The 23,307-nt window shown below is 32.6% G+C and overlaps 1 protein-coding gene across 4 annotated transcripts in view; it reads right to left on the bottom strand.

The window, feature by feature from the left end:
* Positions 1-23,307, bottom strand: part of LOC118203161 (RNA-binding protein 28) — a 127,681-nt gene that overhangs the window by 16,272 nt on the left and 88,102 nt on the right. For 3 of the 4 annotated variants that reach the window (XM_085811199.1, XM_085811198.1, XM_085811200.1), the window contains 2 exons: positions 14,682-14,768; positions 12,172-12,258 (listed from right to left, as the gene is read on the bottom strand). In XM_085811199.1, the coding sequence (XP_085667325.1) occupies positions 12,172-12,258; positions 14,682-14,768 (174 nt within the window). Of the gene's footprint in view, positions 1-12,171; positions 12,259-14,681; positions 14,769-22,686; positions 22,959-23,307 lie in introns of those variants that run through there. The other variant, XM_085811201.1, reaches the window with a different exon arrangement.

Here is a 23,307-nt window from a genome sequence, read left to right on the forward strand (position 1 = left end):
ATTTGAAATAAAAAATTTGTATCTCCTATGCAAGAGGCAGTTCCCATTTGGTTTTTCAATTTTAATCAACAAATTCCACTATTTTAAAACAATGTGTTGCCACTGCCTGAAGTAAAATACTTTTCCTTTCCATGTGTTGTCACAGAGTAACATATTTAACTATATAACATATGTAACATATTTAACATATTAACTATTAACATATATAACATATTTAACAGAGTAACAAATTTAATCTGTCTGCTGTAATATATCAAACTGAGGGATTTAAAAGTAATAACTGCAGCGCTAGTTTTTAATTTCACTGCTTTAAATAAAACATATTTAAATCATAAAATGTATAACTAGAAATATGCATTAATATCATTACACATTATTTTCTTTTTTTATGATAACCAGTTTAGGTGCTTGCCTGCACAAAAATAAAAATAAAAATAAAAAGTTTATTGACTAGGCACAAAAATAAAAAGTTTATTGACTAGTTAAATAAAAAGATAGACACAACTGAATACATTTAAGAAGTTTTTCTTTTACCTGAAATATTTATTTTAAATGATCCCACCTACCATAAAGAAAGTCTAATGTTAAAAATATTTGTCACTTTCTGGTTATCTGTATCCCCCCAACTGAAAAGATGTAAACTCACTGCTAACTTTGGAAAGAAATGTTTATTATCCAAGGATGCATCCAGTCAGTGGTGTAGCTAGGGTGGGGCAAGGAGGGACATCTGTTCCTGGGCGCAGCATTCAGGGGGTGCCGAATTGATGTTGGGAAATTTTAGACTGAAATGTTTTCCATTTTTGGCACACAGAAAGGGGAACAAAATCTTCAGTTGTCATCAGGCACTTAAAACCCTAGCTACACCTCTGCATAAAGTGGTGCCTACAATACATTTTGGTGTATTGCACAATACATGAAGTATTGCCCCATTAATACATTTTCACTGCTTTTCAGTACAGGTGTGGATGATCTGAAAGTACGAAACATTCTACGTGAGAATTTTAGCCTACAGCACTTTTTTTGCCATTCCTTCATTAGTCTATTGCATATTTGTACACTTCCTCAGTGCACAATCCTGCTTAGAAAGCTGTCATTGATGAAAAATTTTAGAATTAGAATATAAAATTAAATTAGAATATAAAAGTATATAAATTAAAGGTTATTGCTGTATCTTGCCCCCTTCACCTGGAGGGAGGAGGCATTATCTATCTATCTTTATACACATTATAAAACGTCCCCAATACATAACCCCCCTAGCAACCTAGCTGCTCAACCAATTGAAATAAAATTTCGAATATTCTTATTTGAAGGTAGCATTTTTACCCTGCACAAATTATTAGTCAGAAATTGCATTGGAACAATACATGTATGATGAAAACTGCCGGCATGAAATATTTGCATTAGAAAATCAAGGATCAATAACAACACAAAGAAGAGCACTGTAAAGAACCAATGACATGGAGAAAGAAAAGAAAAGCATTGCAAAGGACCAATGACATGGACAGGAGATTGAAAAAAAAAAAAAAACTTTTATTGGAAGTACAAGTTTTCAGCGTGTCCACCTGTGTAGACAATAACACACTGCATACAGCAATGTGATTGTTGACTGCAGTGACAAATGCAACACTGCAAAAGAAATCTGTATAACATCACATTTTATGGCATCACTCAATTCTGACAGATCTTGTGGACTAAGTGTAAATATTGCAGATAACCACAGAACCAGAAATCCGTCACAGTGAGGTCAGGGGTACTGTGGTGGCCATGGAACTAAGTTAAAGGAGATGACTCTACCTCCAAACTACCACTGCCGTGCTTGCCGAAAACGTGGTGATGTGTGGACAAGCACTATCTTGCATCCATTCAATGTCATTGACATTTTGCTGCTGCAATTTGTTGTATACTGAGCACTTGTGATGGAGCATGTTTTCGTAGCTGTAGAAATGACCTCTTTAAAGAAGTACAAAACTAGAATGAATGTGCTTGCTATGCCACATCAAACAGTCACAGCTTCATGTAAAGGTACTGGTACCACATCGTGAAGATTTTCTTCAGCCCAATAAAGGCAGCTCATGGAGTTTATGTTCTTAGTTAACAAAAAATATGCTTCATCCATCCATAGTATCCACAGTGGCCACCTGCTATCTTTGCTATATCTGATGATGGAAAAACTCATAAAGTCCACATGCTGTTGTTCATCTCTAGGTTGCTACATCTGGACGTGGTGGAATCGATAAGGAAACAGCAGGACTACGGTTTTTGGTACATCCAAATTGCAGACAACATTTCTTGCCGTATGCAATGAACCTTCAGTATTCGTGTTATACACTTCTCCAACAACTTCAACAGGAACACACGGTTGTCTGGATCATGGTCTATCACATGTCCATCTAGATTCTTTAATTTCTTTTTTCCAAATCATGTGCAGTTTTTATGGAGTATAGGCCTCGTCTTAGCTTATGATTTCACCAATAAACTTGCATTGCTTCTGCAGCATTTTCCTCATTCAGATAAAACAGCTTTATCAATTCACCTTATTGTTTTCTTGTATGTATTGTCTTGTTAGCACGTTTAAACACCTGATTGAAGAAATAATCTTCCCTCATTCCTTATTAAAATTTTTCCACAAGCAATGCTTTACACATGGTCGGTGCTTTTACTGTCAGTCCCTGAAAATTATGCAAAAGTGCATCAATGCAACTCCTCTCTGTGTTGTGATTGGTCCTTTACAATGCTCCTAATCGAAAATGATTTGTGCAGGGGGAAAAAGGGAAGTTTTCATTTTAAAAATTTCAAAAATTTTTCACTCCATAATTGTGAGAGTTCTATTGTTTTAAGTCATCACAATCTCGAGCACATACTTTCAAATAACAATGTCTGAAATTTTATTTTGGTTACTTAAGTGGATAGACCACTAAGGGTTCGTATATGAAGGAAGTTTTCCTATGACCATCCCGTATATACATCCATGTGCAACATTAGTAGAATTTGCAAATTATGTCTATTTTTATACAAAGTACAGAACCAAAGACACTAATTCTGATGCTGAAGTATTATACAAATATTCAGAATCAGATACATAAGCGTACACATGCATGTTTTGGGAGCTGTGATTGTGGAGGGGATATAAGTGCAAAAGGGTTTTTTGACAATTTATGCACTCGTATTCCTTAACGACATTCACTGTATATCTTGCAAGAGTTGCAATAGTTGATCAGGCATCCCGTAAAATGAGTAGCCACGAATATAACAGACAGAATAAGTTGGAGAGTCGTTGGTAGATTGGAGGCAGGCCAATGACAAGCACAAGTGGCTACAGAGCTAAATGTAACACCTAATGTCATGTGCAATTTACGAAAACAGTTTCAGGACAATGGATCCATACTGAGAAGACCTGTTAACATGGTGCAAATAACAGGGTTGCCACTCAAAGAGGAGAATGAAATTCCCTGACTTTTCCAGGTTTTCCAGGTATGTTTCGAGGAAATTCCAGTCTATCCGCATAATGTACGTTGGCTGTGCTAAGAGGTAAATTAATTATGGTATTACTTGTACTGTGTAGCAAATTCACTTAATTATTCAATAAATCCCAGAGGACATTTATTCTTAATTATTCTCGGTACACTTTGTTTGATAATTTTGTTTACTTTTCCACTTAAAAAACTTAATAAAATTTAAGATATATACATTGGATAACAACTGTACGTTTTATTTAATTATTACTCATGATCATCCCCAGTTCAACACAAGGCTAATCCGGTTCATATAAATCACAACGCAATGCTAAAAGTTAGGTTAGATTTTAGGTAAATTTAATTTGTGTGAGGTGTATTCTTAAAAGGCACCTTAACACTTGAAAACACAAATATAATTATAATAGGAGTTGTTTTCTCCACTGAAGATTGAAATTTGAATCTGCCCAATCTGGAATAAAATAAGGCTTTTTTTGCAGACATTCTGCAGCTAAACAAAAGAAAGAAATCTATTTAATGATATTTTTTTACTAAATTGAGGTATTTTATATTTATTTCGCAGCATACATAAGGAAAAAATATGTGCATTAAATTTCGTGATGTCATCATACTGCTAGAATTAATTTCAGGATTATGCCAGAGAAAATTTCCTGAAATTTGGAAATATTATTTACTAATGATAAATAAATTTACAGGGAAGAAGCAACATTAAATGATACGAATAACATAAAAATAAAGATAATTACTTAAAAATTTAATTAGAATAATCAATGATATTTTAGCGAAATATAGTTGCATATGGTTATCCTAGATGATTGATTACTATTTTTTTATTTTACTGCAAAATGACAAGGTATTTAGATACATAAGAGTACACGTGCATGTTTTGGGAGCTGTGATTGTGGAGGGGATATAAGTGCAAAAGGGCTTTTTGACAATTTATGCACTCGTATTCCTTAACGACATTCACTGTATATCTTGCAAGAGTTGCAATAGTTGATCAGGCATCCCATAAAATGAGTAGCCACGAATATAACAGACAGAATAAGTTGGAGAATCGTTGGTAGATTTGAGGCAGGCCAATGACAAGCACAGGTGGCTACAGAGCTAAATGTAACACCTAATGTCATGTGCAATTTACGAAAACAGTTTCAGGACAATGGATCCATACTGAGAAGACCTGTTAACATGGTGCAAATAACAGGGTTGCCACTCAAAGAGGAGAATGAAATTCCCCGACTTTTCCAGGTTTTCCATGTATGTTTCGAGAAAATTCCAGTCTATCCGCGTAATGTACGTTGGCTGTGCTAAGAGGTAAATTAATATTTCGTGAAGTCATCATACTGCTAGAATTAATTTCAGGATTATGCCAGAGAAAATTTAATGAAATTTGGAAATATTATTTACTAATGATACATAAATTTAGAGGGAAGAAGCAACATTAAATGATACGAATAACATAAAAATAAAGATAATTACTTAAAAATTTAATTAGAATAATTATTAATTTAATAGATATAAGTGCAAAAGGGTTTTTTGACAATTTATGCACTCGTATTCCTTAACGACATTCACTGTATATCTTGCAAGAGTTGCAATAGTTGATCAGGCATCCCATAAAATGAGTAGCCACGAATATAACAGACAGAATAAGTTGGAGAATCGTTGGTAGATTTGAGGCAGGCCAATGACAAGCACAGGTGGCTACAGAGCTAAATGTAACACCTAATGTCATGTGCAATTTACGAAAACAGTTTCAGGACAATGGATCCATACTGAGAAGACCTGTTAACATGGTGCAAATAACAGGGTTGCCACTCAAAGAGGAGAATGAAATTCCCCGACTTTTCCAGGTATGTTTCGAGAAAATTCCAGTCTATCCGCGTAATGTACGTTGGCTGTGCTAAGAGGTAAATTAATATTTCGTGATGTCATCATACTGCTAGAATTAATTTCAGGATTATGCCAGAGAAAATTTCCTGAAATTTGGAAATATTATTTACTAATGATACATAAATTTAGAGGGAAGAAGCAACATTAAATGATACAAATAACATAAAAATAAAGATAATTACTTAAAAATTTAATTAGAATAATCAACGATATTTTAGCGAAATATAGTTACATATGGTTATCCTAGATGATTGATTACTATTTTTTTATTTAACTGCAAAATGACAAGGTATTTATTAAAAAGAAAAAAAGATTTTGCGGTAAAATCCTAGTATACGATACGGCCTTCGCATGATTTTGAAAATTGTCGCCAAGAACAAAATGACCCGTTTACTGCTCATCATCATGTCGCCAAATCCCGCTGTACCAAGGTTCGTACACATTTCTGCACACGGAAATTAAGTACTTTTAAGGACCATTAATGAAAAAATTAAGGACCTATGAGCAAATGGGAACTGAATAAAAAAATTCAATTAGTATTATCCCTGCCTTAATTTCACTTTTGTAATACCATCCTAAAAATGAAACAGATCCCTAAGTAGTATGCATTATTAATAAACATGAATTAATTAACATAATTATTAATAGGTTTGAATAAAATAAACTTCATGCAATTTATCAAATAGCATTAAATTTTTTTAACCTATAATAGTTGACATATTTAAAACAAGATAAGTGACATTTACATTTTACTAACCGTTAGCTTTATGTTGATTTTTTTATGTCTCATTTTGTCACATACTTGGTCAGTCTAGAGGTTTAGTAAATAGCAGGTAGATTTTTATGTCAAACGGCATAGGTTGAAATGAGAAGTAAGATCATAATCAGCATGATTCTTAACAAAAGACTGAATGTTGTCACCACTGCTGCTTGTCTAGAGAGAGACCTGCTGATTAGAGCAAAACTGAAAGGACTGACCTAGGCATGGTTTACAAGTGTTGAAAGATATTCAGGCTCTGTTTGATGCCGTTAGTGTCATAGCTTCGTGTAGAGTTGCAGGGATTGTAACCCAGTTGATATACTTTAAGGTTCCAATAAGCCATGAAAGCACCAGAGGTGATAAACTGTTTTGTACTATTTTAAGTCTCACTAGATGCAAAGAATAAGTTTTACTTGAATTTTTACATTTTTTTATTTTATCTTGTGACCACAGTGAATATTAATGAAAGTAAATAACTCGCTTTAATATGTAAAGATAATTTTTATGGGTAAGCAGTTAGTTATAAATAATTAAATTAGGTAGTTTGATAACCTTAATCATTATGGATTTACATGGCCACCATTAAATTTTATTTTTTAACAATATTTGTTAAAAAAACACTAGTTTAATTTTTAAATCCTTTTTTGATATCCTATGGATTTAACAATTTGGGAATTGCCCATGACGAAAAGTATGCAATAGAATTTTGGGTAAAGTGCAGAATCACACACTGCTTGACTCGTTTTTAAGAACTGCACATACATATCCATGTACACATCGACCTATTTTCACTTCAAAAAAAAAAAAAAAAAAAAACCCAGAATTGCACAAAAATGGCACTGCGCACACCCTTTATCTATGTACACATCGACGTATTTTCACTTAAAAAGAAACAGGAAACTGACAAAAATCCAATTGTTTTTACCCTTGTAAAAAGTGGCAAACAAATAAGTGGGCGATTCTGCACTTTACAGATTACAGAGATTTTTTTTCAAAGAAAAGGCATCATTCATTATAGAAAATTATGTTTGAACTACCAACGAGATGAAACTATGCTTTAGCGATAACTCGGTAGCGAAATAGTGATGCATGCATCCATTCAGTTATGTTTAGCAATTTTTATATAAATTATAATAATGATCTGAAATATGTAGTTATTTACTCTTATACTTCCATTCAGTCATGTTAAGCCTTTTTTATATAAATTATAATAATAAAAAAGTACTATATGAAATTAGCCTTTCATCTAAATTAAAACATCAATCTTAGTCATTATTTACTATTATACTTCCTTTCTTGCGTTAGGGTTGCCGCAATTATTTTTGGCAGCATTGGCATCAACAATAGTTTGGCGATTTTTTATGGCCCTCAAAATCGAATAGTACCTATTTTTTAAATAATTTCAATATATTACCTATATTTTAATGAAATTTATCAATGTTACGATGTTTAAAAAAAAAATCGTCGAAAAATTCTCAGATCTCGGAATTAAAAATTTTCTATAGAAGCTGATCGTAAAATCGCCAAACTGTTGATAAGACACCAAATTTAGAACCGTTTAATAAAAAAATTCACATCCCAAAGCGAAAAGTTGTTTAAGAGCTCTTTATTTAAAAAAAAATAAATTTCGAAATGCTTATGTTTCACTTCTTGCTTAGAAATTCGAGTATTCCATCATTTATATTAGAAATAGAAACAAATTATAAACCATGAACCCATTCAAAAGATAACCATATGTGTCAGTGAAATGCCAAAAATATTCCTACAAAATGCTAATTCACATTTGACAGGCAGTCGTAAAAACAGACAGAAATTTCAGATGATTAAAATTAAGGCCCTTCTACCGATTTTGACGAAAATTAAGGACTTAGGGCCAAAATCGGATTCCAAAAATCTAAGGACTTTTAAGGACCGTACGAACCCTGTGTACTATACATGGAGATTATTCTGACCAAAGTACGTCTATGTAAAAAGCGGAGGGAAAATTTGCCAAGGGATTTGACGACGGAACGGCCAGAATTTCCCTCTCCGCGATGTGTACAGGAAATTGAGAAACACGTGTTAAGAAGAAACGTTCTTTGACAAAAAAGAAAACTACGAAAATCCGTTTTTAAATTATTGCGAAAAATCCAAGAAGAAACGTTTTATCAAAGAACGTTTTTTTTCTTGGATTTTTCGCAATAATTTTAAAAACGGATTTTCGTAGATTTTTTCCCCCCGTCAAAATAACTAATCCATGAATTAATTTACTTGCGCCAAAAAATATTTTCTTTTCCTTTAGAGTTTAAAGACATTTTAAACAATATTCATTTTATGAACTCTTGATAACGTGACCTTCGAACTTCGACACCGGTTTCGAGCTTTGGCGACAGATACTACATCGCGCATGCACAGCTGTTTCCCGCTATGATGGAACCGAGCCACGTCTGTTGCAGAGAGGTTTTCCTTCTTTACAATACATATTTTTTTAATTCTAACCTTCATAATACCGTATACTAGGATTAAACCCATTTTGTTTTATACGAGAACAGGTACTTTCTTTAGTTCATGCACTGCACATGCGATTCTCGAGGTTACTGGAAACCAAAAGTTGCGGGAAACTTGCTTGCCTTACTAAAAAGACAATCAATTTGGAGCTGCGAAAATTGGCTCTATGCCAGCTGCCCGAATGACACTCACGTGATACACAATTCGCCAAAAAAGTGATCTCTTCCGACGTCGGCGCAAAACTCGCCTTTTTTGACGGGATCGTTGTATGAAATTCCCTGACTTTTCCAGATTTTGACTAAAACACTTAAATTCCCTGACTTTTCCCTGAATTTTTTGGTCAATTTCCGAATTCCCTGACTTTTTCCGGTTTTCCAGGTAGCGTGGCAACCCTGAAATAACATGTGTCTTGACCAAACTTCATGGGGGCACCGTGCTATTTTTACAGATGAGTCAATATTCAAATTGAACTCTGATTCTCAGTGTACCTGTACCTGAAGAGAACCTGGAACATGATAACATCCCTTCCTCTTCAGAGAAATGGATCCCTGATGAGATACCCCATATTAGACTCATTTTCAGTTTGTTATCACAACGTAGATTTCGGACATCCCTGCAGTATGAGCTTTACAGATAATCATGTGTACATAAAATGACTTCTGAATGGTTTACATTCATTTAGGTAAAAATAACATGCCACACAAATATTAATTTAGACGTCAAAGAACAAAAATTAGCATTATATTTGCAAATTTTCACAGGACTAGTTTTGATGGTTTTACCGAACCTCATCCTCAGCTAACAAAGAGCAAATGAATGAGATAGGATATAGTGATAAGATAAGATAAGACTGGCTGGACAGGAATTAAGCTACTGGTGCAATCTTTTTCTACAGCCAAAATTATTCAGAAAACATCTTCCACTGGTGAATTAGATTTTCTAGAGGCGTTTCACATTAAAAATATATATATCTGTTCCAGTTAATGACCCTAATTCCAATCCATCTTTAGCTTCAGCGTTTAAGGAAATTGTGTTTTAATTTTTCTTGTTTCATCAATAGATAATAACACTAGCTTAACTCCTGTCCTGCCATTCTTATCTTATCTCATTCATTTGCTCTTTGGCAGCTGAGGATGATGGTTCGGTAAAACCCTTGAAACTAGTCCTGTGAAAATTTGCAAATATAATGCTGATTTTTGTTGTTTGACTTCTAAATTAATATATATTCATGCCAAATTTCATTAAAATTTATCCATTAGATTTTCAGAAATTTAACATAATGTGCAAATTCTCTTAATTTTGCAAACAAGTGTATATTAAAGAACAGGGAGTCAGTATTAGAGTAATGTCCAATGGTCTGGCATCTGAAGGCCCGTCCACACGAGGACGCTCCCGACGTAGTTGACGTAACGTTTTTGACGGCGGCGTAAATTCGCAGGACGCAGAAGACGTAAAACTGAGTACGCTTCTGTTCAGCTTTTTCGCCCGCGACGCGCGCATATAGCCAATAGCCGACCGAGTTCTTATCACGTGTCATAATCAGAAAACCTTCTTGCTTACCCGTTTCAATTTGGCGTCAGAGCCACACAGAGATGAGTTTTTGCTTAGAAATGTAACTGTATACAGTAATAAAATAATCAGCATTGTTCACGCCATCTTCAGATTTCTCAAACCGTACATATTGGTATACATTTAAAATTCTCATTAAAGGGGAAGACTGTATACTTATTAAGCAATGATCCGACCAGTATATCCATATGCTTCACCTATTTATAACACCATAAGTAATAGGAACCTAAATAAATTACAGTTCCTACGAAATCAAAGTTTCTGCCTTACAAAATTCTCCTTAATTATTATAAATATTGGCTATATCATGTGTAATAAAAAGCTCTATAAATATCCCAATATTAAATACACCAAAAACTAACTTCAGCAATATAATAACTTCTAAAATAAAGCAGTTGACTGTGAAAGAGTATTCAATAAAATACAATTACGAAATTTTGGAGGAAAGTTACAACCTGTGTCATACAGCAATCATTTATTGAAGTTTAATTAAATTACCTTTGCAGCAACTTCTACTTGTTACATTATTTTTCACAAACACTGCTATCACAGATAGCTGAGTGGTTAGCGCGCTGCTTTGGTGGCGGAGGAATGGAAAGGTAGTGAGTTCGAACCTCATCCGTAGACGGTATATAATTCAGTTAGCTTTTCTCATTTTGAAATGTGTTTCTTATATTTAATCGTGAATCATTATATTCTTATTTTACCTATTATTATTGTTTTCATTTCTTATTTTATTCATTATTATTATTGCTTTTAATTTAGTTTAAAAGCTGTATTAACATCAAGTGTCATTCAGTACAAGTTTAAAAAATTGTATTTGAACTTGAGTGGATGAATAAAAATCATTTTATGTACTGAAAATTTGAACAAGATATAGGGAGAGTGTGAGCTAATAGTAGGAATTTAATAATTCCAGATATTCCTTTCGCAAACAAGGCTAAAAAAAAAAAAAAAAAGAAAAGAAAAAAAAAAAAAACTCTTTGAACAGGTCGCTCTAAATAAATCTTTCGGACCCATTCTTGCCATTTTCTGCAGTTTTGCCTCTGCTTAATAACTGTACATAATATTAAAGTTTCAGCTACAAAAAAAATCATCTGATTCGGACAACTTGCCGCAAACATACAGAAGAACAGCGAAGTAATAAGATACGGCTCTGTTGACGCTATATTACAGCGTCACGTGATTTTTGCCCAAAATAATTCTATTGGTTAAACGCATTCTTTGCAAGTGTACTCGTTTGGACGCTTTTACGCTGGTAACGTAAAAGCGCGTTCATCAGCTACGTTTCGAGCGTACTCGTGTGGACGGGCCTTAAGGGTTTTTTGGCACGTCCAATAATCCAGCACTCCTTTTGCTGGTGTTCCTACCACTGGTTTGTCATGATTTTATTCAGCAATATTTTGAAAGGGTTGGCAGTTGCTTTGCATCTTTTGACCTTTTGAGTCAGTCTTTTGCTCAAAATTTCAAATTTATATATCATTTTTATATTTTACACTTTATTTAGAGCGTCTTTGATACTTCATAAAAATTTCTCTAAGACAACAAAACAGAGACATATGACTTCACCATTGTTCACCCAAATTATTTATCCAGGAGTCATTCAAAATCTTTAAATGCAAATGTAGGAATTTGTTTAGGTAAAATTTCTTAAACTCTGACTGCACCATTAAGAACTTCCAATTTCAAATAGAAATATATACATACATAAATAGATAGCTGCTACTGCTTAGAAAACTGGGGAAAAAGTGCCAGTTTTAGAATATCCTATTTTAGAATATCATACATCTGATACTAATTGGACAAGATACAAAAAGATCCAGGTACTGAGAGCTATAACTCAAAATATTAGCTTTGAAATACTAATCTATGCTCAATAATTTAATGACTGATTTATTCTTACTTACTAATACTTTCAGCTGTAACAAATTCTAATTCTTAAAAACAAACTTTAATAAATACAAAATAATTAAAAAAAAAAGTCCAAACCTTTTCATTAAACTCCAAGTTACAGGAAGGCGGCTCAGATTTTGAATTATCTTTAACACGTTCTGCCATCTTTTCTTCAAGCCTTTTCTAATTATAATTAGAATACAATTAAAAAAAGTGAAAATGGGAAGCTAGGCAATACATGGTGAATCAACTAAAATTTGCACCATATTTACTTTCAAAATTAAAGCTGCATTTGATGTGCTGATTTCACGGAATGGAAGTTTAGATCATAATCTGAGTCCTTTTTAACAAAGTTACACTACTTTAAACAGGAGAATGCCTATTAACAGCTATAAAATAAAACTAGAAAAAATTAGAATGTCAAGAGATTTTTATTTATTATTATTATCATTATTATTATTATCTTTCAGGATTTTACAAGCTATCATAACATTAAAACTATAAATACCTGATAGTTGTCTGTTCCTTCTTGTCAGGTACCAGGAATTAAGTTGAATTAAGTTTTGAATCTACAGCAGAAGCAGCTAGAACATTAATTTTGCAACTTAATCTCCAATCACTTATTTGGCTCTATCATGCTTTCAAGGTATTATAATTCCAGTTTCCTGCACTTGTTTGAAGGGCTCACAAATAATACTCCAGATAGTTTATGTCTATTGGGATATTTTTCAGAATACACATTATTTGAAAAAATGTAACTTTAAGATACAATAACACACCGAACAAATATTAATTTAGAAGTCAAACAGCTGAGGATGATGGTTCGGTAAAACCATCGAAACTAGTCCTGTGGAAATTTGAAAATGTAATGCTGATTTTTGTTGTTTGACTTCTAAATTAAATGTAACTTTGTTAAAAATAATTAATCCACTAATTACTAAAATCCACATATGGGCTTAAATCATGAGCCTTTGTTTACACTTCTATTTTGTGAAACTAGCACATCAGTAGCCGTTATCACTAGCAAACAAAAGTTACTTCAGAAATAACCACGGTGCAAATTTTTGGTGATTAACCCTATAACAGCATTTTTACTAATATTTCTAAATAAGCACACATACATGCATCTTAACATATAACAGATATTTAACAACAATAACCCTTTGCGGCGCACTATACGTTAACGTCGGAATTTCAACAAAAAACGTTGTGTGCAGTCTATTTAGTCCTAAAGGAGTATACAGGTAAAATTTTGTAAAAATTGCACTTACCGTTTTAATTCTGTGGGTGTTCCATGAGGTGGAACACTGCGCCACTAGAGCTTTTAAAAGTGCGACTAAGTGAGCATTGCAGTGAAGCACAAAAATAAGTGGAAGCGTTTGTATAAGAATGAAAAAACTCTGTAGTATGGCTGTATACATGGTTTCCTGGATATACACAATATTCTTGAATATATACGGATAAATGAGATAAATATATATATACACAAGTCCTATATTTACAAATTTTCAGAAAGAGCGCTTCGGAAAGAGTTAGACCTCTCCGCGACATTTATGGAAAATTAATAATAAAAAGTTAACTACGATTAATATTAACAATAAAGAAAAATAAGCCTATAATCTATGCATACACGAAAAATATCAACACAATTATTGAAAATAAATGGGAATGAGACTAAAATGCGACAGCAAATAATTTGCACAGGTCTAAGTAAAGATGAGTCAAGCTACTAATAAAATTCCCGCCTAAAACCTACTCCCAAAAAATTCGAGATGCCAATATTAGGGCTTTCATAACACAAAACATACCTCACCCCTCAATACTGCTTTGTTTGAATTCTTTCCCCCAAAAAACAACGGAAACAGAAAACGTAAACAACGGATGTTCTCTCCTGAGCACACATGTTCTGATTCGTAACAGCATGAGATCGCTAAAGGCGCAATGTTCCTGCTAATGGAACACCCAGTTTTATTCAATGATTCTGCGTATGGTTTTTGTATGAAAGATTAAAAAAATATAGAACAAATAATTTCAGTACAGTCATCAAAATTATGCTAATTTTTTTCCAAATAAAATTTTTTATATCATTAAAAAAATAGAGAAAATTACTTGAAAAAAAAGTGGATTTTAATAACACATAATAAATGAAAATTCTGTGTCTCCTTGTGATATGCTGCTATCTACTGTTTAAAAAGTAAAGTTCAAAGTATATTATAAAGGCATTTTTATCTATTTACGGTTGAATTTAAAGGTTTCAGAAGCGATTCAATTTGGGTGTTCCATGTAGTGGAACACTGAGCCACAAAGGGATAAAGGAGGTTCATTAAAAGCGAATGAGTTCACGCACATAACAGCAGTAGCATTTTAGATTTGAAACAGCAGTAGAATTTTGGATGATATTTGTTTGTAATTATGATCAAAAAAAAATTTTTCATGACACTTTTGGAACTTTGAAGCAAAATCTTTGGATGAGTGGAGGGTTAAAGAATTTTTATGAATAATAAGAAAAATGAAGAAATATTTAACATAAATCTAGAAGAATAAAACCAATTTGCACTACAATGTAAATAATAATAAGTCAAAAATAAGAAATTTTAAAAATTAACCTTATTTCTCATTTGATTTTTTTCTAACTTTCTCTGTTTGCTTAGTAGAGCTACTTTATCTTCAACAGAAAATTCCACAATAGGCCTCTAAAAAAATAAATAAATAAATAAATAAAATAAAGTAGCTTCAATTTATTTTACAGTCAAAAGTCTTTAATCCGGACGTCCACAATCCGGAATGTAATAAATTGTTTTAAGGAAATGAAAGATCAGCAGCTTTTCATCTTTTGAAGGCAAGGAAAATATTGATGAACTAGACCAGAAGTGTCAAAAATTATCTTTGGATTTCCAGATACAGTAACACTGGTCAACAAATTTACACTTGCCATAAACAAAAACAGGTAATTTTAAATAAATTGCTTTTTTTTTTTTAATGACCGAGCGCTTTATTTAACAGCCATTAGCCTTGTGCTACTACTAAAACTGGAAGTGGTGGCCATTTAGTTATGGAAGAAGCTAATACCACCATTGCCTCCTATGAAGAAACGGACAATTACAACCATGCCTTCTCCAGGCATGTCAGCACTTGTCATATGTATGTACCTTTTATGCAATTTGTTATATGTAAGTACTTAGTGAGTATGAAATAAAAAATTTATTACTCATTGAATATTTTTTTTTTTTTTTAATTAGGGAAGCAGCAATCTTAGGAATGTAAATGGATGTCAATGGCCTAGGAACGGCCCTACTGGGCCCATCGCTATGGCAGTCAGCGTACTTAATCACTATTCCAGCTGCACAGCATAAATTGACTCTTCTGAATGTGAAAATGAAAAGTTTGTAACATATAGCCCTTTTATGTGACAATAGTGAGAATAGACTCTGAGAAACAAGTCCAAATGTTTTAAATTTGTCAACATACAATTTCAATTATGTACTTATAAATTCCAGTCAGATAATGATTTTTAAAACAGAAGATAATACAGGATACAATAAACTAATGTTACTAAGAGGAACTTACTTTTTAATCCCAAAACTCCTTTAACTTAAAATACTTTTTCAAGTCCCTCCTTTTTCTTTCTCTTTAAATTAAACTTCATTTAATGTAATAAAAAGCAAATGGATATGTTGATCTACATTATTAAAAAAAAAAAAAAAAAAAGCATAGAGCTATTACATTACTCTGAATTTAAGCTGCAGCGGAATTTTAAAAAGGAAAATTGAATAGAACAGTAAAAAATGAACGAAACTCAATAGGATTTTAAAATTGAAAAAATATTTAAAAATAAAAAAGATTTTATAATTGAAATAATATAATCACATCTAATAATATTTACTATACAATTATTTTAATTTTTAATACTTTAATTATTTAAGGCTTCATTACTCAAGATTGGTAGAAATAAGTTTTTAAAATATTACTTTTTAATTTTGGCTATGCCCTAATTTTACTCCTTAAAAACTTTTGAATACAAAATGCAGCTTAAATTTGTATCTTAATGCTAAACTAAAACATGTAGGTAATTTGAAGCACTTTAAAAAATAAATATTTTTTAATATTTGCAGTTATTTATTTATACATCTTTGTAGTGAGCATTACTAGTTCTATCCAGAAATTAGCAGCAGCCAGGATCCTATCCACTCTGACATCTTTACCTCACCTTCTGAATATTTTGATGGAATCTTCCCCCTTGTTTATTGCTTACGGTAGTGGTCTCAAACTGGCAGCCCCAAGCAGGACCCGACTTAGCCTAACTGGGGCTCGGGCAAAATCTTTTTTGGGGCCTCCTCTGCTTCACTACTTCAGTAATGAACAAGAGAACTATTTGGAGATATTTAAATTTTTATAATAATAAACTTTTTATTCGATTTGGGGGCCCTTCTGTGATGTAGGGGCCCGGGGCAACTGCCCTGTATGCCCCTGCCTTAGTCAGGCTCTGGCCCCAAGCACACTCCAATTATGTATTTGTTAAAAATATGGTATTGGAAAAATTTCAAGATTTTAGACATTTTAAGCTTAACGTTATTTTCATTAAATCAAATAAGAATAATGCACCAGAAAATCTATAAATACAGCTAATTAATTTACACTGTAATATAAAAAATATCAGAGACTTGATGATGCAGATTTCATTAACTTTTGTTCATACTTGTCAAAAATTAAATTAGCTCAGTTATGGAATATGAATAACTGCTTTGCTTGGAAATACATTTACATAAGAAACACATAATTTTTCACATAAGAAAAGAACCCGTTGAACAGTCAGCATCTACAATTTGTGATGATGATAATTTCTACTAATCTCTCTCCAAGGCTGCAAACTGTATCAGAACAAAGATGCTACTAAGTGTCAGGCTGTCGCAACAGATTTATTTATATACAAGCATATGCATTTTATTTATGCATAAAAGAAATATTTAATAAATAAGAGAAACAGACTAAATGGTCATTAATTATTCTCTAGATTAGTTCCGCTTGGAAAATTTTCACTGAAAACTTAGAAAGATCCATTGGTATAATTGAATTACAAAACATAACCAACAAAAACGACTTTCAGGCATCAAACTTTAGCTTTTAAACAGAAAATAAAATTAATTTGAATTTTCCCCCCCTCTGGAATATTATTATTATTATTATTTATGTATGTTTTGATAAATATTTAGCAAGTGCATATCTGCCAACTGTTACGAATTTTTCGTAATTTTTACAAAAATGCATTTGTCTTTACGATTTTACAATCGTAATCTATTTTTTACGATTTTTTTTTTCCTTTTTCAAGTGTTTTTAGTGATTTTTGTCGAAATTTTAGAATTTTTCGCCAATTCAGCGATTTTCGCCAATTGCATCGTGTTTCACCGCCAACTACCGACTACTTCGAATCCAGTAACCCGCGGTATCTCCCAACTCGCCGCTGAACCAGCCAATCCAATGCGCTGAACTTGTTTCTCCCACTCTTTTCTTTGTGGGCGCCAGATTATTTTTTGCGCATTCACTTCAGCAGCAAGGGAATTACTCAGCGAGTGTGGATTGTCGCGTTCTTTTTTTTTTATTTGCACGTGCTAACGAATTTTCTTAATACGTCGTTGTTACGAAATGAGTTAAAAAAAAAACCGTATTCTCAATATTTTCGGCCTGCCTACAAAGCCGAATTTCACACAATTAAAGAATCCTTCAAAGGAAATAACTATGCATTTTGCAATGTGTGCGTGTGTGACTTCATAACAAGTCATGGTGGAAGAAGCGACATTGTGAAGTATGTTAAGTCTAAAAAGCATGAAGTTAATGCTTCGGCTTCGACAACGTCAAAGAAAGTGGATGATTTTTTTTTCAAATTCGGCTATGAATTCAGATGCCGATGTCATTTTGGCAGAGTGTTTGTTTACTGCATTCCTCATCAAACACGACGAGAAGATAGTTGGTACCTTAAAAAGAATAAAAAGAGCTGATGGAACACCAAAATATGATAGACTAGCAAGAATTTTATGTGCTATTCTCGTAATTCCACACAATGCTGAGTGCGAGAGAGTCTTCAGTGTTGTGAAGAAAAACAAAACTATGCTTCGTTTTTCAATTTCACCAAAAACTCTAGAAAACATTTTAATTGCTAAATGTTATGAGGAAACTAATTGTTATGACAGGAAATTTTCCAAAGAATTTTTGGCTAAAGCCAAAAAATGCACTCTAAATTCATTGCAATAATTTTTCTGTGTAACATTAAGTTCTTGTTTTATGTTTCCTAATAAATTTTTTAGTTACTACTTAATTGAGATTTACTAATGTAAGTACAATTTTCTTTTTTCTACGAGGGCTATCCAGAAAGTAGATTACGTTTTGGAATAAAAAAATAAACAAAGTATAGGAAACAAATTTTATTATATACAGATGGAAGCCACACTCAAATACTACTTTTCTACATAGTCACCATACAAATTAAGGCATTTATCGTAGCGATGTACGAGCTTGGAAATTCCTTCGTCGAAAAATTCGGCCGCCTGCGCCTTCAACCACTTCATTACCTCTTCTTGCAGCTGTGCGTCGTCATCAAAACGCTGCATAGCCAGCCACTTCTTCATTGCTGGGAATAGGTGGAAGTCGCTCGGTGCCAGGTCGGGACTGTACGGCGGATGAGGAAACAACTCCCACTGAAAAGATTCAAGAACTTTACGAGTGACATTTGCCGTGTGGGGCCGGGCGTTGTCGTGAATCAACAAGATCTTAGAGCTCAACATTCCTCTGCGCTTGTTTTGAATTGCTCTTCTGAGTTTTTGGAGAGTTTGGCAATACCTTTGAGAGTTTATTGTAGTGCCTCTTTCCAGGAAGTCCACCAAAATTACACCTTTTCTGTCCCAAAAAACAGTCGCCATCATCTTCCTTGCCGACATTGTTTGCATGCATTTCTTGGGTTTTTGGGGAGAACTTGTGTGCCCCCACTGCATTGATTGCAATTTCGTTTCACAGTTCACATGTTTCACCCATGTTTCGTCACCAGTAACGATGCGATCGAGTAAAGAGTCACCATCCTTATGGTAAGCGTCCAAAAAGTTCAACGCTGCAGCCATTCGCTGATTTTTGTGGTCCTCTGTCAAGATTTTTGGAATCCATCTTGCACAAAACTTGTGGTAACCAAGCTTTTCGCTGATGATTTCGTGCAACAAACTTCGCGAAATTTGTGGAAAACTCAAAGAAAGTTCCGTTATTGTGAAATTTCGATTTTCACGGACTTTAGCATCGACTTTTTCGAGAAGTTCGGCGGTCACTATGCTGGGTCTCCCACTTCGATCTTCGTCGTGAACATTGGTTCGGCCATTTTGAAATCTTATGACCCACTGACGCACTCCACCTTCAGTGATAATGTTGTCCCCATACACTTCACGAAGCTGCCGATAGATTTCTATCGGTTTACAGTTTTTTGCAGTCAGAAACCTTATTACTGAGCGCACCTCGCAGCTCGCGGGATTTTCAATTAACGCAGACATTTCAAACCATCACAGTATCTGAACGGAGCACAGCACGAACCTCTCACTAGCACGGCTAGATGCAGACTGAGCTGCGCAACGCTCTGACCCCAAGATGGCCGCGCTAGCCCCGCCCCTAGCGGACACAGACGGAAACGTAATCTACTTCCTGGATGGCCCTCGTATATTATGTTGAAATATTACCTACAGAAGGTAATGTGAGTTATATATTAGTGTTTAATGCATTTTCCGTGGTGGAGCTCACCGGTGACCCGCAAGGCACTGTGGACCATTATTGCGATTTATAATTTAAATTTTTATGATTTATAGTAACAGTGTTACTATTGAAAAATATATCAGTATCAATATTTACTCTAATTACGTATTTTATTATTGGTCGCGCCGCTGGTCACCAGTGATCCCCATGGCAGTCAATGTGTTAAAGTATATTTTCACAATCTTGAGAATTCATCAGTTACCAATCAATAATTTTCATTAGTTTTACTAGAAGGAAAATTGAGCAAACTCAAGTGGAATCTTTCCTTGATGTTTAAATTTAAGAGTTAGTTCGTATCAGTTTTAAACATCTTCGATGTTCTTGAAAATAGAAATATGCTTTTATTATATTGATCATGTCTGCATATATTTTTCTTCCTTTAATAATGTAAACTCCTATAATTATTCTGTATTATTCTAAATTGCTTTTAGTGTGGCATATACTTTTTTGTTTTGTTGTTGAGCTTTCTGTTAACACATATTTGAAACTCTTTAAAACCATTTAAAATTTATTACTTTTGCTTTCTTTATTCCCTCAGTTTTTTACTTTATTCATTATTATTCGTTTGTGGCTAGTTTTCTAAAATAGCTATCATAAAATGGAAAAAACGGAGTAATTTAATGAAAATTAAAAAATTAGTCATAAAAAATCATTTAATGAGTCCAGGTAGTGCTATTTAAAAAAATATTTCAGATTTCTAATTAGACACCTCATGATTTAAATATATTAAAATCGGTTCAATTAAGTTTATTTAAATTGATCAGGTTAAAAAGTAGAAAATATATTGTTAGGAATTGCATTTATTGCTTTTAAACTGCTTGTCTTGTTTATCAGTAACTGTCAGATTAAATTTGAATGTTTAGTATCTTATGCTTTAATGAATGGTAATAAGCTGATGCTTGGAAAATAAACGTATTTTATTTCGAATAATGGCAACCCTTTCTTTTTAAATAATTATTTTATTTCGAATAATGGCAACACATTCCTTTTAAATAATTATTTTGTTGATTAAACTTGAAAGATTTTGCTTTCATTTTGCCAAATGGCAGCTGTCTGGCTGGTCAGATATAAAAATGTTTTGTGTCAGCCACTGCTCTCTTTTCATACCAGTCAGATTTTAATCAAAAATTCAATAAGTTCATACAAAATAAGAAATAAATTCAAATTTCAGGTTTCAAGTTGCTCATGTTCCAATTGAGGATTACTTGTATTCAAAATTTTGTGGCTCTGGGTATAATCCTTTAACCCCAGTGTGAGGAACATGCAGATGCTTCCTTGTTTAATAGTAGAGATATCTTTGTTGTAGGTTTTTCCCCACTTAAAATTTAGCATAATACATATTCAATTTCTCTTTCTGTCAGTGTATTAATTTTTAAGTATGAAGGAATCATCTATCATTCATAACATTTTATTATGTAGTTCTAATATTTTTAAATAAAGTATAAATGTTTTTCTAATTATGTATTTAAATATTTGTATGATATTAATAATCATTACTTTGTGTTTATATTGTAATGATGTATTTATTTTAAATAATTAAAAAAAAACTGTGTTCCTATTTTTTTCCTTAAAAATATATTTTTTGTGCGTTACTAGTCATATAATATGTATATGCTATAAATAGTTTTATGTAGAGAAATTAATTTGTTATTATAGTTATTCATGGAAGTATAATTTTTTAAAAATAATACTTAAAAATATTTATCTTAACCCCTTCGAGCTGGGTAGCGAAAACGCGCGCTTATCGCTGAGGTAGGCAGTGTCTTACGGGAGCGTCTCTCCAGGGCCGGGGGCTTTTTTGCTACTAAGCCTAAATCCATGAAATTTCCAAAGTATCAACGCATTGTTTAATAATGCTCTGTAGAGTATTTAAACGGCTTATGCTTTATAAATATTTTTATATATATACTTTAATTACCTTATTTCTTGTTTAAATGCATATTTTACACATTTTATTTTAATTACTCACCATTTTATGAATTTTAACATTATACATCCGAAAACTAAATATATTACTTAAAATTCTCTTTTTGTATGAAAAATTTGAAAACAGGGATCTACACACAGTCCTACGTTACATTCCTTGCACTCATAATAACTCATTTGCCGTTTTGGAGGATTTATTTAAAAACTCAACAATTTTAAAGTGAGCAATGGCAACACTGTACCGGAATTTTTTTTTTTTTTTTTCTTTTTTTATCTCCAGTGCACGAGACTGTGTATCGGAAATCCTAAAGATGCTCATTTAAAAATTATTTTGCGATATTGCTGATGAACTGAATTTTATGGTTTAAGGGCGAAGAACGTGATATTTAATAATCAAAGGAAACACATAAAACATTAAAAAAAGCCCTTTTTGGACATAATTTAAAATATGAAACCTTTAAATTTTTTTATTGTTTAATTTTTTTAATAAATTTTTTTAAATATATTCTCTCTTTTTTTTTTAAAGTCTTTTTTTAAATGTATTCTATTTTAAAAAAGTCTCATTTATTAATATAATTATTTTCATTATCCAGAAGCAAGAACATGTCTGAATCTAAAATCCACCCAAAAATTAAAAGAAATAACTATAAGGGGGGAAATACATGAAAATTCTTAAATATGTTTTTAAATCAATAATATTTTGAGATATATTTTGCAAAAAGTGTAATATATATATAAAAAATTGCTGGAACCAAACCATTTAAATTTTTTTTTATCATATTCTTAAGTGTTGCTTTCCTTAAGTTATTTGTGTGCAATTATTTTTATTATGATTATGTTGTATGCTTCAGTTTATAGAGAAAAATGTAAGGAAACACTCACTACAATTGAACTGTGGTTATTTAATGTTTCAGAAATAGAAAGATGGATGATGACACTTTCTACAGACAAGCAATTTCATTCCTACTTCATTTCTCAAAGAACAGCACTTCTTCTTGGTAACTGTTGTCAGAAAGATATGGCAAACAAATTTGCTTCTTCATGAAAATGGTGACAAAGACGTTTCTTGTACATGAAGAGAAGATTAAGAAAATGTGTAATCATTTCTCAAAGAAAAGCCCCAAATCTACAGCTATTCTTCTTTGGGAAAGTTGTTAGGTAACTGTTCTTAGCAACCACTGTAAGAAAGAGATGGCAAACAAATTTGCTTCATTATGAGAATGGTAACAAAAATGTTTCTTGCGCATTAAGTGAAGAATACAAAAATGTGCAATCATTTCTCAAAGAACAGCCCCAAATCTAGAGCTATTTTAACTGTAGTGAGAGGGATGGCAAACAAATTTGCTTCATCATGAAAATGGTGCTTAAAAGGTTTTTATAGACATTAAGTGAAAAATACACAACATATGCAATATCCAAAACTGCACTCGTCAAAAAGCCAAATATATTACAAAACTTTTCCTAATGAGTCTTATGCCAAAGAAGAAGCTCAGTGGTTCCTTAGAGACAACAGATGAAGGGAAGGGG

The sequence above is a fragment of the Stegodyphus dumicola genome, chromosome 2 (assembly GCF_044657685.1).
Source record: "Stegodyphus dumicola isolate Sdum_Otavi_A_Nest chromosome 2, ASM4465768v1".
Taxonomy (NCBI): Eukaryota; Metazoa; Arthropoda; class Arachnida; order Araneae; family Eresidae; genus Stegodyphus; species Stegodyphus dumicola.